This window comes from Kryptolebias marmoratus, linkage group LG4, assembly GCF_001649575.2.
Source record: "Kryptolebias marmoratus isolate JLee-2015 linkage group LG4, ASM164957v2, whole genome shotgun sequence".
Lineage (NCBI taxonomy): Eukaryota > Metazoa > Chordata > Actinopteri > Cyprinodontiformes > Rivulidae > Kryptolebias > Kryptolebias marmoratus.
Genome location: NC_051433.1, coordinates 3,103,809 through 3,116,944, shown reverse-complemented (window position 1 = coordinate 3,116,944; position 13,136 = coordinate 3,103,809). Strand labels below are relative to the sequence as shown.

The 13,136-nt window shown below is 46.1% G+C and overlaps 1 protein-coding gene across 1 annotated transcript in view; it reads left to right on the top strand.

Annotated features, from left to right (window-relative positions):
* LOC108244931 (filamin-B) overlaps nt 1-13,136 on the top strand; it is a 46,962-nt gene that overhangs the window by 13,833 nt on the left and 19,993 nt on the right. The window contains exons 2-16 of the mRNA XM_017431478.3: nt 1,986-2,095; nt 2,170-2,305; nt 3,156-3,253; nt 3,448-3,595; nt 4,436-4,554; nt 4,634-4,708; nt 4,781-4,943; nt 5,026-5,226; nt 5,310-5,447; nt 5,988-6,114; nt 6,873-7,009; nt 7,532-7,725; nt 7,814-7,927; nt 8,148-8,291; nt 12,254-12,377. Coding sequence (XP_017286967.1) covers nt 1,986-2,095; nt 2,170-2,305; nt 3,156-3,253; nt 3,448-3,595; nt 4,436-4,554; nt 4,634-4,708; nt 4,781-4,943; nt 5,026-5,226; nt 5,310-5,447; nt 5,988-6,114; nt 6,873-7,009; nt 7,532-7,725; nt 7,814-7,927; nt 8,148-8,291; nt 12,254-12,377 — 2,028 coding nt within the window. The remainder of the gene's footprint in view (nt 1-1,985; nt 2,096-2,169; nt 2,306-3,155; nt 3,254-3,447; nt 3,596-4,435; nt 4,555-4,633; nt 4,709-4,780; nt 4,944-5,025; nt 5,227-5,309; nt 5,448-5,987; nt 6,115-6,872; nt 7,010-7,531; nt 7,726-7,813; nt 7,928-8,147; nt 8,292-12,253; nt 12,378-13,136) is intronic.

The window sequence follows — 13,136 nt, the reverse complement described above, 5'->3', positions numbered from 1 at the left end:
GGGGGGGGGGGGACAAAGTCCTGCTGTGAGCGTATTCGATAATAAACGAAGGACCGGGGGAGAAAAATCTGAAGTTTAAGAAAATTAAATCTGCCCGAGGAAGATGATGATGATGATGAACCCAAACCGTCCCGTGTTGATCGCAGGAAACGAAGCCTCCGCCTCTGACTCCCTGAGGGGTCAAAGGTCACGAGGATCACTGACAGGATGACGGGCCGGGGTGGGAACAGGTTGACGCTGCGGAGACGTAAACGATACAAACAGCAGCGGAAGGAAAGGAAAACATGGCGCCGTGATGTCGTAACCCCGCTGGATGTTCGATGCACGCCGTCGTTCCACGCTTGTTGCGTCACGGAGGGGCGAGGCCGCGGCCTCCACCTCAGCCTGAGCTGATGGAACATGTCTGGATGGAGGGGGGGGCGGGGCTCCCACGCTGTCGCTGTCGGGACGCCGCGAGTTTGCCTGCAGCAGAGCAGCTCCGCAAATCTTCCAATCATTAACGGAGGAAAATGGCTGACAGTGGCGGTGGAAGCACGCCTCCCTGACTGACAAAAAACTCTTCGTTATTCCTGAGTGATGAGGCGGTTCTGATGAGGCGGTTCTGATGATTTGAGAATCTTTGGTTGCTGTCAGAATTATTAAACGTTTTCTTGTCGTCTTTGTTTCCTGCTCCGAGGACAACCGTGATCCCGACGTGTCCCCCGTCCTCGTCCACTCGTTCCAGGACAGGGGACACCGGTGGGATGTATTTATGTCTCTGGAACTCAAGTCGTTGGATCTACAGGTGATAGCCGCCACAGCCAGCTGACCAGGAGGAGACACTTTGGGGTGGTAGTAGCTGAGAGTCATTCCTGTCTGCCCCGAGAGGCGGCGGGTGATAGGCATTCCTTTAAAGACGAGTCTGAATGGGTTTAATGACACAGAACGTTAACGAGATTCTTCAGGTTCAGCTTCGTTTCTCAGCTGAGACCATCTTTTCGGTTAATCTGTGAAAACTTCAGCTACTTTGGTGATTTTTGTTGCCGCCTTCGGCTGTTTGCCTCCGCAGCCGACAGAACCAACTCGGATTAAAGAGAACCTGGAAGAAAAGCTTTGGACGGATTCTCTTCACGTCTCGTTGGTCCTTAACGAGCCCTGACTCTGCTCCTTTCTCTGCCTTTTTTATTTATTTATATTCAGTCGAGCTTTGATGCCGGCCGTGTGAAAGTGTAGCTTTCTGGTTTTCTGTAGGATCAGTTTTCTCTGGAGCTGAGGAACTCGTCAGAACGAGTCAGGACGAGTCGGAACTGGTTTAAACCAACTCAGGACTGAACTGATTTATGATCCTGCTGCGGATTTAAGAGATTTTAAACCAGAACAGCTGGTTTAAAATCAGTTTAGATGACAGAAAAAACTTTTTTAAAACCTTTAGTTTCATCCGAACGTCGAGTCTAATCCTTTATTTGCTCTGATTTCTTTAAATTATATTTAAATAATAAAACGAGTCAAACTGTCGGCAGGAAGCTGGTTTAGTTCTTGGATTTTCAGCTAGTTTGGATGTTTATTAAAAGTCCGTCTTCAGTTATTTGTTTCTTTTTGAAGCTTTTTACTTAAACTATTTTATTTTTATTTTTTAAGTCAGAAAACTCGTCTTTAAGTGAATTCGTGTAAATATTTGGATGAACAGCTTTTTACAGACTGAGGAGTAATTAGGAGTACAAAGTGAAGCTAACTTGTTCAGTTTTAACCTCTGAAAAGGAGGATTTTACTGTTTAAAACCCATCCATGGTGTCTGCGGCGCCATCTTTGTCCAAAAATCTGCGAGAAGATTTAAAATGATGATCTGATTTAAACATCATTTAAACGGTTTAAACTCCAGTTCCTGAGAAGAAAACTGCAGGAGAACTTTCCCTGAAGGCGTTAAATGTTTCTTCAGGATGGAAGCTTTTATTAAAAAGCCACGGACGGCAGCTCTGACCCGCGGTCCGCCTGTTTCTCACCTTCAGACTCAAAGGCCATCGTGGACGGGAACCTGAAGCTGATCCTGGGTCTGGTCTGGACTCTGATCCTGCACTACTCCATCTCCATGCCGATGTGGGAGGGCGAGGACGAAGAGGTAACGGTTGTCTGTGCGTGAACGGGGGTTTCAGCTCGTGTCGGAGCTGCTGAGTGAGTCTGTTTTCTGTTCAGGCGGAGTCGAAGACGCCCAAACAGCGCCTGCTGGGCTGGATTCAGCAGAAGGTCCCCGATCTGCCCATCAACAACTTCAGCCAGGACTGGAGGAACGGGCGGGCTCTGGGGGCGCTGGTGGACAGCTGCGCTCCAGGTACCGATCCGTACCTGCCAACCGTCCCACATTTAGTCCCCCCTGTCCTGTGTCCCGCATCACCCTGCGTGGGACGGCCAAAAGTCCCGCATTTGGTCCTCACACGCCACACTTTGTATTTCTCACGCAAAAAAAACACACCTACGACCTTTTTGTCACTTTAACGCTACATTTAGCGAGTTTTCAGATCCCTCTAGCATTTTTTTAAAACGACAAATCTAGAGACTTTGGCGTCTAAATGTGAGAAAGCACTCATGCTGCAGCGTGCCATAAGCCCCGCCCACTTCCCCAAGTACTGACAGCTGTCAATCTCACAGCAGAGAGGAGACCTGCTCATCTGATGACAGAGAGCTAAAGATGGAGAGGCAGAAAGATAAAGATGGAGGCAGGAAAGAAAGCTTTTCAAAGTGGTTGAAAGACAGCAGGAAGTTCTGTCTGAGCTTTTCAGTTTTTTAAACAAGAAAAGTTTAGACTTTTACAGAACCTTCACCTTTAGTCCAGTTTTTACTCAGACTTCTTCAAACACTCGTTCGGTCTGACACACCTGCGTGTTTTAGCTCCTCCTCCTGCTCAGGTGGAAAACGAGAGCAGCAAAAAATGGACCGCTTCTTTTTTTCCCACTTTTCAGGAACTCGCTGACGCCACGCTTTCACTCCGTTCGGTTTGGTTTTTATCAGGAAAAAGATGTGGCGCAGTTTTAATATTTAAAACTGATCGACAGGTGATTTTATAAATAAATAAAGTTTATATACAGTCAGAAACATTTCATTATGAATCTTCTCGGGATAAGTTTTCAGCTGTTTTTATTAGATGTTGTCCTTCTTTCTGCTAAGTTTTTGTCGTCCTTCAGGTCTGTGTCCGGACTGGGAGACCTGGGATCCGGTGAAGCCGGTGGAGAACGCCACGGAAGCCATGCAGCTGGCTGACGATTGGCTGGGCATCCCGCAGGTAAGCTCCTACCTGGGGTTAGTTGTTGGGTTTGGATCTAAATGCAGGTTTGGGTTTTATTTTGAAATGTGTCTTTCTGTTAAATGGCAGCAGTTTGATGATGACGACTCTGCAGACGGAGCCGTCATGTTTACGTGTCGTGAGTCGGGTCACCCCGAGTCGGTACCGAACCTCCCTGAACTTTGTGTTTCCAGGTGATCGCTCCGGAGGAGATCATCGACCCCAGCGTGGACGAGCAGTCGGTCATGACTTACCTGTCTCAGTTCCCCAAAGCCAAACTGAAGCCTGGCGCTCCTCTCAAACCCAAACTCAACCCCAAGAAGGCCCGCGCCTACGGACCCGGTGAGCTCGCAGAACCGCCGCCGCCGAGCCGTCCTTGGATCCGGACTTCCCGGGAAAGACGCCGTTTAGTCGATGTGCTGCGAGCTCAGCAGGGAATAAAAATGGCGCTTAATGTTAGAAAAACAAAACAAAAGCTGGATTTAAAGACAAAGACAGGAAGTAGACGGCTGTTTGGGTGAACAATGAGCCACACACACACACACACACTGATGACCTTTAACCCTAAGAGGAAATGCCCTGAATACCTACAGAAGCAACACTCAAATATATAATAAAAACGGATCAAATTACAAGAATGCATATCTCATTCTATAGAAATAAAATAACGACACGCCCGACGTCTCAGGTGATCCCTTCGTCCTCGACGTGCGTCTCTGAAACTGACCGAGGTGTTTTAGCTGCGGCAGCCATCTTGAATTGGGTCGATTTCAAACGGCAATGAGTTGTAGGGAGAGTTTCAAACACACACACACGCACACGAGTGACACAAAATGTCTCTTCAGGACTCCAGATTCAGAGTTTAGAAACGTCTCGGATCACTTTTTGTTCTTTTAAAATCTGCTTTTTTTGTCCTTTTTTATTTAATTTTGGACATTTATTAGAATTTAACATGAGCAGCTGTCAGAATGTAGTCAAACACCTTAAAATCAGCTTTAATTTGATGTTTTTTTTTAGTGCAAATACAAGCTGAACAAAGTGTTTTTGGGTAAATCTGGAAACTAATGAAGCCCAACTCATCGGGATCAGTTTTAAACTCCACTTCCTGTCTGCAGTAAACTCCTGTTTCCTTCCGTTTGGAGCCGGAGGTTTTGATAACAGGACCTTCTGCTTGCTGCGCAGGTATCGAGCCGACAGGAAACAGGGTGCTGCGTCCCGCCATCTTCACCGTTGACACGTTCAGCGCCGGTCAGGGACAGGTCACCGTCTACCTGGACCGGCCGGACGGCTCCCAGGAGGAGGTAACGGTCCAGTTGTCTTCGCCGTCGGCCTTTAGGAGTCTGATAAACTGTGACTGACGCACCTGTTTGTGTTGATCAGCTGAAGGCGGAGCCTAATGAGGGAAAGAAGACGTACAGCGTCACCTACGTCCCTCAGGTCATGGGGACTCACAAGGTGGACTTATTTTTAGTTGGATTCTGATGAAAGTCCAGAGCAGAACTGATAGCAGGACCGTCTCGTTGGCAGGTGACGGTGTTGTTTGCAGGTCAGCAGATTCCCAAAAGTCCCTTTGAGGTCAACGTGGACAAGTCGCTGGGTGACGCCTCCAAAGTCACGGTGAAGGGCCCGGGAATCGAACCCGTGGGCAACGTCGCCAACAAACCCACCTACTTCGACATCTTCACGGCAGGTGAGAGGAGTCGTGACGCTCCGCTCCTCCTCGGGGAAACGTTTGAGCGCCTTTAAACGCCGAGCTTTTCTCCTCCCGACAGGCGCCGGAACGGGAGACGTGACGGCCATGATCCGTGACCCGCAGGGCCGCCAGAACAGCGTGGAGGTGATGATGGAGGACAAAGGTGACAGCGTGTACCGCTGCACCTACCGGCCCACGCAGGCCGGACCGCACGCCGTCACGGTTACCTTCGGCGGGGTGGGGATCCACCGCAGCCCCTTCAACGTGGACGTGGGACCCGGTCGGTTGGTTCATCTTTAATGTCGCGTGTTCGATCCCCGCAGGCTGTGATTTAACTGAGTGTCTGTGGTTTCTGCCTCCCAGCCTGCGTGCCGGGGGCCTGCAGGGCGACGGGGCGGGGCCTGCAGCCGTCGGGACTGAGGGTGAAGCAGGTCGGAGATTTTAAGGTGGACACGAGGAACGCCGGAAGTGGAGACCTGAAGGCGCTCGTCAAAGGGCCCAGTAAGTCACATTCACTCTGCAGAGGACCGAGCAGGTCCAACGGCTTGGTTTCATCTAAATACTAACAGAAATTTAAACAGACGTGATGTGAAAAATTCCTCTGAGCGGCTTCTTTCTGTAAAAACTGTCAAATGGAGGCTGGACGCAGTATTTCTGGCAGAAACGTAGGACGCCGGGGAGCACCTGCCAAGATGGCGGCAGACTGTGGTTCCTGCGTCCTCCTGTTTCAGAAAGTGGAGGCCTGGAAATGATCTGCAGACATCAAATTCAACCTGAAAAGGACTTCTGATTGCGTGTTTCTGCTACAAGCGATAAAACGACAGCATGATGCATCGGTTTGGCCTTCGGCGCTCGTTTATTAGACTTATTGGGGATTTCTGTGGACTCGATCCAGAGATGGTCAGGGTTCCAGCTGTCTGCTGGTTTATGGGTGGGAAGCTGAAAAGCCAAGTTAGAAGTCGTTCTCTCTGACTTCAAACCTCTTCAGGCAGGAAAAGGTCTTCTGGACTCGGATAAATGTGTGTGTGTGTGTGTTTTCAGAGGGCGCCGAGGAGCCGCTGAAGCTGATCTCCAGTCAGGATGGCGTGTTCTCCTACGAGTATCACCCCAGCAGTCCTGGAAAGTACTCGGTCTCCATCACCTGGGGGGGTCAGCACATCCCGAAGAGGTGAGGAGGACTTTGTCCCGCGCTGCAGAACCTGGGGGGGTTGTTCTCCTAAACTGTACGTAAATCCTTTAATTAAACAAAGAAGAACAGCACAGAACTGAGCCGCTTGGTCAGAAAGTTCTCATGTCGGTTTCTTCATTTAGCGAGTGGTTCTTCCTTCGTGGAGCTGATTTAACGTCAGAAAATGTTTTTTCTCTGCTTTGCAAAAAGGAAGTGGCTGGGAAACAAACTCTTAAGACTGTTGATACGTTTTACTGAGAATAAAGATGTTAAACTCTGACAGAGGAGCCTCCATGTTTGCCCACAGAAGAGTTATTTGGTACTAAACGTGGATTGTTTTCCTGCAGCTAGGTGACAAAACAAATTTTTCCTGTTTTGTAGCTGAAACTTCATCCCTCGGTGTATAAAATAAATCTTAGCTGCAGCTGTGGGAGGCGGTGGTGGTGGTGGTGCCATTTGAGGGGAGAAGTTTAAAAACTGGCAGTAAAACCAGAAACTGGAGCTCCGTTTGTCTGAAGTTCAGGCAGAAAATCCCAACAGACGCTTTTATTTGGTGTGAAGTTGGTGCAGAAGAACAGACTCTAACCGCTGAGTATCGGGTTTCCCTTCCAGGGTTTTTGATTTGTGTGAGGGTGGACACACACACACACACACACACACACACATACACACACACACAGGAAGCCACACAGTTTGCATACATGTTTAAATCTCACCGGAATCCACAAACAGTTTCCTCTCTCTTCTTTCCTCATCAGTCCGTTTGATGTGGCGGTCGGGCAGGAGGCGGGGCCTCAGCAGATCAGGGCGTGGGGTCCTGGTTTGGAGGGGGGCATCGTGGGTAAACCCGCCACCTTTGTGGTCGAGTCCATCGGCCCTGAAGTTGGAGTTTTGGGTAAGTTGTCTGATTTTATTTTAGACACGAATAAGATGTAAAACTGAGTCTTAGGGCAGCGGTCCAACATCGGGCCAAGGACCGGTAACGGGCCACGGATCATCTGGTGCTGTTAAAAACTTCTCTTTGTGTACATTGTGTACACAGGTCTGCAGGGTATTTTATTTTGAAGAATGACCACTCTATTCAGTTGACCTTAGTTAACCTCCCGGCTGACCTTAGTTAACCTCCCGGTTGACCTTAGTTAACCTCCCGGCTGACCTTAGTTAACCTCCCGGCTGACCTTAGTTAACCTCCCAGCTGACCTTAGTTAACCTCCCGGCTGACCTTAGTTAACCTTCCAGCTGACCTTAGCCAAAGATTCAAATCATGTTTTTTTATTGTTGCTTATGACGCCTCAAACTCCACCCTCAGAGATTTGATCTGAGCGCCTGCGGCGTGCCCGCCTCCTCCGGTGAAGTGAAACGGACTCGGGAGCCTCGGCGCCGTCTCGGTCTTGTCTGACCGGCTGTGTGTTTTCAGGTTTTGCCATCGAGGGGCCGGCACGGGCGAAAATCGAGTGCGAGGACCAAAACGACGGGTCGTGTAACGTTTGTTACTGGCCAACAGAAGCTGGCGAGTACGCCGTCCACGTGACGTGCGACGAGGAGGACATCGAGCTCAGCCCGTTCATGGCGTGCGTCGTCCCTGATGACAACACCAGCCACCCAGAGAAGGTCGTTAACTTCCTGCTTCTCCTCTGAACTGCTTGGAGTGGAAGATGATTGTTGGAAATGAGTTTTTGTTTTTTTTTTTTGGTTTTAGGTTCAGGCTTACGGCCCGGGCCTCGAGAAGAACGGCTGCCTGATCAACGAACCCACCGAGTTCACCGTGAAGACCGAAGGAGCCGGGAAAGGACCTCTGAAAATCACTGCACAGGTCGGAGACGCAGTTAAAACAGGAAGTTTCTGCTGAGCTGAGGCGATAAAACGATGTAACTTAGAGTTTAAGACTAAAATATCTGCAAGTTACACACGAAAGAGAAAGAAGGTTAAAAAGGTCTTTGTTTTTTGTGAAAGCTAAAAGCAGCAAAATGGCTTCTACTTCCTGTGTTTTTCTGGCATTTGGTTTAACCCTGCGGTGTCCGTTGCTCCATCAGGATGGGGAGGGGCTCCCCGTGGAGGTGAAGGTCCGGAGCAAAGCTGACGGGCTCCACCTGTGCTCCTACACGCCCGCCTCTTCGCTCAAACACACCGTCGCCATCAGCTGGGGAGGAGTCTGCGTCCCCGGCAGCCCCTTCAGGGTAAGCGGCCGATCGGGAAGCGGTTCAGCTCCGCTCCGGTTTACGAGTCGGGTCGAGACGGAGATGACCGGAGTCGTCTCGTGCGAGCGCTCGTTTAAGGCAGAAAGCGCCGCCGTCGAGTCGAGGCAGTCGGCTCAGCTGGAGTGTTTACAGAAACCTTCAGCTGAAGCCAGAAAACCAAAGAAACCTCTGGTTATTATCACCTACACAGAGGAGCGCTACGGCTATTAGCTGCAGACATGTTGGTTACTGAGCTGCTGCAGCTGCTTGGATTAAACTACGGAGGGTTACAGTTTTTATAGTCTGAGCTAACGCTTTGAACCCGGCTTTGATCCCGGCTTTGATCCCGGCTTTGATCCCGGCTTTGATCCCTGTTTTGAATCCAGCTTTGATCCCGGCTTTGATCCCGGCTTTGATCCTGGCTTTAAACCTGGCTTTGAACCGGCTTTGAACCCAGCTTTGAACCCAGCTTTGAACCCAGCTTTGAACCCGCCTTTAATCCCGACTTTGAACCCGCCTTTAATCCCGATTTTGAACCTGGCTTTAATCCCGGTTTTGAATCCAGCTTTGATCCCGGCTTTGATCCCGGCTTTGGTCCTGGCTTTGGTCCCGGCTTTAAACCTGGCTTTGAACCCAGCTTTGAACCCGGCTTTAATCTCGTCTTTGAACCCGGCTTTAATCCCGTTTTTGAACCCGGCTTTGAACCTGGCTTTAATCCCGGCTTTAATCTCGTCTTTGAACCCAACAAACTGATGAACGAGTTCCTGCACCGCATGGAATCCTTCATCCTGACGCCGGAGTCTCTGTGGCTGCTCTCAGACAAATAAATGTCCTAAAGTTTCTGCAGGAATCCAAACAGTTTGTTGATTTTTTTTCCTTCCAGTCGTTTCAACAGAGCAGCAAACTTTTAATAATCACTGAAATCAGAGATTTTCTTGTTTTTTAATGAAAACGTGTCTCTAACATCCAGCATGTGATCAGAATTGAATTTGTTGAATCTTCCTTTTATAAACTCTGTTGTTTTGTTTACTGTAACTTCTGGGTTTGTTTTCTTCATGTTTTTAAATTGTTTTTGTTTGTATGTTAAAGTCCGATACTCACATGCACTGTATTCACTGTTAATGCACTAAGTTTGACTTTATTTTGTGTAAAACTTCTTGATTTTAAGCTTCACTCACCTGAACCTTCTAAGAAACTACAGCAACTCTTTAAATTAATCAAATCTTATACTTATAGTCACCTAAATCTGACTTTACCTCATTTAAATCCTTTTAAATCAAGTTTACTTTGAAAAGTTTAAATAGTTTGGTAGAAAAAAAAGAAACAGCCCGATGTTGAGCAGCTGTACTCGCTGATAGGTACTCAAAAAGTACTTATCAGGTATGTACCCTGTACTTTTACTCTACTTACCCTGCTGGTACCCTTTGTTTACTACGTACTCAACAACTACTACTACTACTACTACTAGTACTTATCTGGTGTTTAACAGCATCTTACCCGATACAAGCCTCTATAGTTACCTGTGCTTACCAACATGTACTCAGTAAGTACTTACCTGATAGGTTTTCTTTTTTTCTTACCCAGTACATCCGCTGTACGTACCAATACTTGCCTCTGAGTACCCGCTACTTGCAAGTACTTGCCTGTGATTACCTTGTACTCACTGGTACTGACCTCTGAGTACCCGGTACTGACCTCTGAGTACCCGGTACTGACCTCTGAGTACCCGGTACTTACAGGTACTGACCTGATAAGTCCTGCGTCGTATTAAACGCTGCTGCTGATTCTTTAAATCAAACTCAGATTTAATTCTTTAAAGTTTTGCTGGTTCAGAAGTTTATAAAGTTCAGATCAGTGAACCTTTGACTTCCTGTTTTTTCTGTTTTAAATGAAAACTTTTTCACTCTGCAGATCTTTCCCCTGTTTAAATCTGCAGAAGTCAAAAAACTGTTTTTATTTGTGCCAAATTTAAACTTTTATCCGATAACTTCTCATTCATGATCTTCATAAAATCATTTCACAAATGGAGAAAAAGGTTTTCTTTCTGTAATCACAGATTTACTCCTCTGCACTAAAACCACCTTTAAGTTTGTGTTTTTATTTTCAGTTTGAGATTCTTTCTTTCCTTTTTGTTGGTTTCTGTTTATCAGCTGCCCTCCGCTCAGTTTCACCTGCAGGGTGACGGAGTCTTTAAGAAACCACGAGCAGACCTCAGATCAGTTTCCAGGTGTTTGTGCACCGTTCAGGAATCCGGAGTTGGCAGCGACTTTTATTTTCTTAGCGTTGAAAGATAAGAGACCAAAACTTAAAAACGGGAGGAGCTGCTTCAGACGAGCCTCGGAGCATTTACAGATCTGTTTGTCATGAAACCAAACCAGGAGTTTAAGAGTTTGGACTTTAATCAGGGTCCAAAGACAATTTCAGGAGCTCAGGGCAGGTTTGCACTTGCAGGAAGGCATTACTCGTGGTTTTCAGCGGGGACTGCACCTTCCTTCGGTCACACCCAGCAGGCTGAGCACCTTCTCATTAAACGTGAGGAAATAAAAACACGAAAACACCCCGCTTACGTTTAAAATACAAGTTCAGGCTGAAAGAAAGATGAGTTAATCGACCTCGGAGCAGAAAGGGGTTCGTCTTTAATGACCCTGTTGGTTTAAAACTTTTACACCTTTAAACATTAAAATAAATCTGCAGACGGCTGATAAACTGAAACCAGCTCCTCAGAAACATTTCATGGCTCCGACGGTTTCATTTGTCTGTTTAAATCCTTAAATCTGTTTTTAATTTTAATCTTTTCATTCAGAAACGTCTGTGACTGAAACTCCTTTAATCACAAGTTGTAATAAAATGATTTTATTTCCACTCAGGTGGACGTTTAAAGAGGCTTCAAAATAAATGTCGACCTTTTTATTCTGGTGTTTGGCTCTTTTTGTTGAAACTTTTATTTTACATGATGCATTTATAATGTTGGGACATTATTATAAAGACAGTTAAGAAGTATTTTTTCAACATTTTTATGTTGATTTCTTTCAGCTTCTGCAGAGAAAATAAATTAAATCCACGTTAGAGGATTAAAATATCTGCAGCAGGAAATGATGGGATGAACGTTTGAACACAAACATCCTCATTTAAGCATTTTTCTTTTTGCTTTTCAAACTCTAGTTGATCATTTGCTCCATTAAAAAAAATTATTAAAAAACAACAAAGTTTTCTAAAAATTGTTTTAAACGAGTCGTTTAAATGAGCTTCATCCCATCAGATATTCACCAAATCAGTTTAAGGTTTTATTTTTACTATAATTGATCTGAAACTCCCAGTTTTCTCTTTAATTTAAGTCTTTAAAGTTTAAACCGTAGATCGGGTCAAACTTTAGGTTTTGCAAGAGGAAGAAAGTTAAACTCCAGGAAAACCAGCCGGACTTCCTCACAGTGGGTTTTAAAACTCTGAATTTGTTCTAAAGTGTCAAAAATAAAACTAAAAACAGATTAAATAAGTGTTGTTTTTCTACACATATTCTAAAATCTAACTAAACTGTCTCCATAAATGGATAAAAGTGTCGTTTGTTTGCGTTTAACCAGCAGAAGTTCCTACATATAGCGGATTAATGTTTGTTTTTTATCTTTATAAGGAAACGTTTTCCAGGAAACAGCAAAATATTAAACTTTTAAACAAGTTCACGCTTCACAAAAAACCGATGAAGCCAATAAAACTAAAAAGAAATAAAAAATTTACATTTACATCCAGGTGTTCACATATCTGGATGTAAAAGTTTTTCAAAATAAAAGTTCCTCATTAAACTGCATGAATGAAATAATTTTATATCGATGATAAATTAATGTCATCGTGTCCTTCTCTTTAATCTTATGTTTTAATGAACGAGGCGTTGACCGTCACGTCCTCCTGAGCCTCCTGAAACGGCCGCTTTGAACTATAATGACATCACTTCCTGTCTGTGTTCGTAGGTGAACGTGGGGAAAGGAAGTCACCCCGGCCAGGTGAAGGTGTTCGGACCTGGAGTGGAGCGGAGCGGGCTGAAGGCCAACGAGCCCACACACTTCACCGTGGACTGTTCTGGAGCCGGAGACGGTACCGCACACACACACACACACACACTCACACACACCCACTTCCTCCTCCTCCTCCTCCTCCTCCTCCCGCTCGTTGTTTTAGCAACACGCTTCGTTTTGTTGATGTGTAAACACGGCCGGGCAGGAAGAGAAAGTTGTCAGCGGTTTCTGTTGTCTCGTGCTCCGAATTCCTGCGTCTGTTTACGTGAGCAAGAACACCGTAAAGCTGCGGATTTGAACCAGCGCCCCCTTCAGGCTCGAATCGCCACGAATTAAAGACAAATGTGAGCAGGGCCGTAACCAGACTTTATCCCCCTGCACATCAGTTACAATGAAGACTTGTTTTAAATAAATGCTTCTATTTTAATTAAGTGGCTTGAATGTGTATATGACATGTATTTGTGTGTGTGTGTAAATCCATGGGGATCAGCCTCATCTGAAGCAACAGAGGACTCAGGGCACAACCATGATGACTCACTGAAATGACATGAATTAGTTTATATGAATGTTGATTCAAAACACAAGATTTTAGCATAGATTTCACCTTTTGATCAAATACCAGTGAGGTGTTGTGGTTTTGGAGCTGGACCAGGATGCAAAAAAAGTGCTGAAGTTGCCCTTTATTGAGGTTTCAGGAATCAGATGAAGGTTTCACAGATCACACACTTGGTTTTAAATGTTCTGCAATCAGTGCAGAATAATCTGCTCCAGGTTTGAAGTGTCTAGGTGTTGTAGTTTTTTAACTAGAGGAGTTTAAAGATGCTGAAGGGAGGGAAAA